This window comes from Calidris pugnax, unplaced genomic scaffold (assembly GCF_001431845.1).
Source record: "Calidris pugnax isolate Ruff unplaced genomic scaffold, ASM143184v1 scaffold153, whole genome shotgun sequence".
Classification (NCBI taxonomy): domain Eukaryota; kingdom Metazoa; phylum Chordata; class Aves; order Charadriiformes; family Scolopacidae; genus Calidris; species Calidris pugnax.
The window spans coordinates 8,751,017-8,752,431 of record NW_015090999.1 but is presented as its reverse complement, the minus strand read 5'-3'; the positions used below and the strand labels follow the sequence as shown (position 1 = coordinate 8,752,431).

The 1,415-nt window shown below is 54.1% G+C and overlaps 1 protein-coding gene across 1 annotated transcript in view; it reads right to left on the bottom strand.

The window, feature by feature from the left end:
* The window catches only part of POU4F1 (POU class 4 homeobox 1), a 1,894-nt gene extending 485 nt beyond the window's left edge, over nucleotides 1-1,409 (bottom strand). Inside the window, exons 1-2 of the mRNA XM_014955501.1 lie at nucleotides 1,140-1,409; nucleotides 25-246 (exon numbers count right to left, since the gene is read on the bottom strand). Coding sequence (XP_014810987.1) covers nucleotides 25-246; nucleotides 1,140-1,262 — 345 coding nt within the window. The 5' untranslated portion in view covers nucleotides 1,263-1,409. The remainder of the gene's footprint in view (nucleotides 1-24; nucleotides 247-1,139) is intronic.
* Nucleotides 1,410-1,415: the final 6 nt, after the last annotated feature.

Sequence of the window (1,415 nt, the reverse complement as noted above, 5' to 3'; positions counted from 1 at the left end):
GTCTTAGTTTTTAAAACAAAATGCGCCGGGCTCCAGCGGCTGGTGGTGGTGGTGGTGGTGGTGATGGTGGTGCGCCAGGGGCACGGTGGAGGTGGAGGTGCAGGGCACGCTGTTCATGGTGTGGTAGGTGGCGTCCGGCTTGAACGGGTGGCTCTTGCCCTGCGAGACGGCGATGTCGACGGCGGCCAGAGCCTCGGCCCGCGCCAGCAGGGTCTCATCGAGGCTGGCGAAGATATTGCTCTGCAGCTGCAAGGGGACACAAAACAGAGCGGGGTGCGGGGAGAGGAGGGGGGCAAAGCCAGGAGAGGGGACGGGGGAAAGTGTGGGGTTGCGAGAAGACGGGGTGCGAGGTGGGGAAGGAGGAGGTGGAAGGGGAAAAGTCGAGGGAAGGGAGTCCAGGAGGAGAGAGAGAGAGGTGGGCAAAGTTGGAGTGACCGTGCAGGGGGGAGCCGGGGGCAGTATGTGCGTGAGGATGGGGTACGGGGTGGGGTAGAGCCAAGCGAATGGGGGAAGCGGGAGACAGCGCGGGGAAGTGCGGGGAAATGAGGGATGGGGTAGAATAATAGGGAGGAAAGCGAGGAGGGGGAGCAGAAGAGGAAAAGAAGAAACGAAGAGTGGAAAGGGTGAGTAGCCGGGGGAGCAATCCGAAAAAAAAAAAAAAAAGAAAAGAGGACGGGGGTGTGAAGGCAACAAATAAATAAATTAAAAAAAAATAGGAAAGAAAGAAGAAGAGAAAGGAGAAGGAGAAGAAGAAATGGATCTGTAACTCTCAGCTGGGGAATTGTGTCAAACACAAGAGCACATAAAGCGCATTCCTTTTCAGAGGCCGAGTCATAAAAATTAATACAGAAAGTGGATGAAGTCGGAGACTCGTGTGAACACCGCTTTCAAAAAAGATCACAGGCGCTCAGATGATTGCAGAGGAAGACATGAAAAAAACATTAAGCGCCGCTTGTCAAAATGTGCCTCGCAGCGGTTTTTTTATTAATGCACATACACATACATGCAGTATACAGAAAAGAGAGAGAGAGAGAAATAAAGAGTGTGTGTAAGAGAGAGAGAGAAAGAAAGAAAGAAAGGAAGGAAGGAAGAAAGAGAGAGAGAAAGAAAGAAGAGAGCTGCAGCTGTCTGTCCCTTACCGGTGGAGTTGGTAGACATGCTCTTCTTATTGCTTCCGAGCTGGAGTGTAGAGAGGGGTATTTGTGCTCAGGTAGGGTGGGATGCATGGCAAAATGCGGCTGTTTGCTGTTCATGGACATCATCTTGAAGGCTTGGCATGTAAATCCACAAACACTCCTAAAGTCGGGGGAAAAGTGCTCTCCGGGCGCTCTCCTCCCGCCGGGGGGAAGCCGCCGACGGCGGCGGGTGGCGGTGGCGGAGCCGGTGCCGCCGGTGTGGCACACCGCAGCGGACCC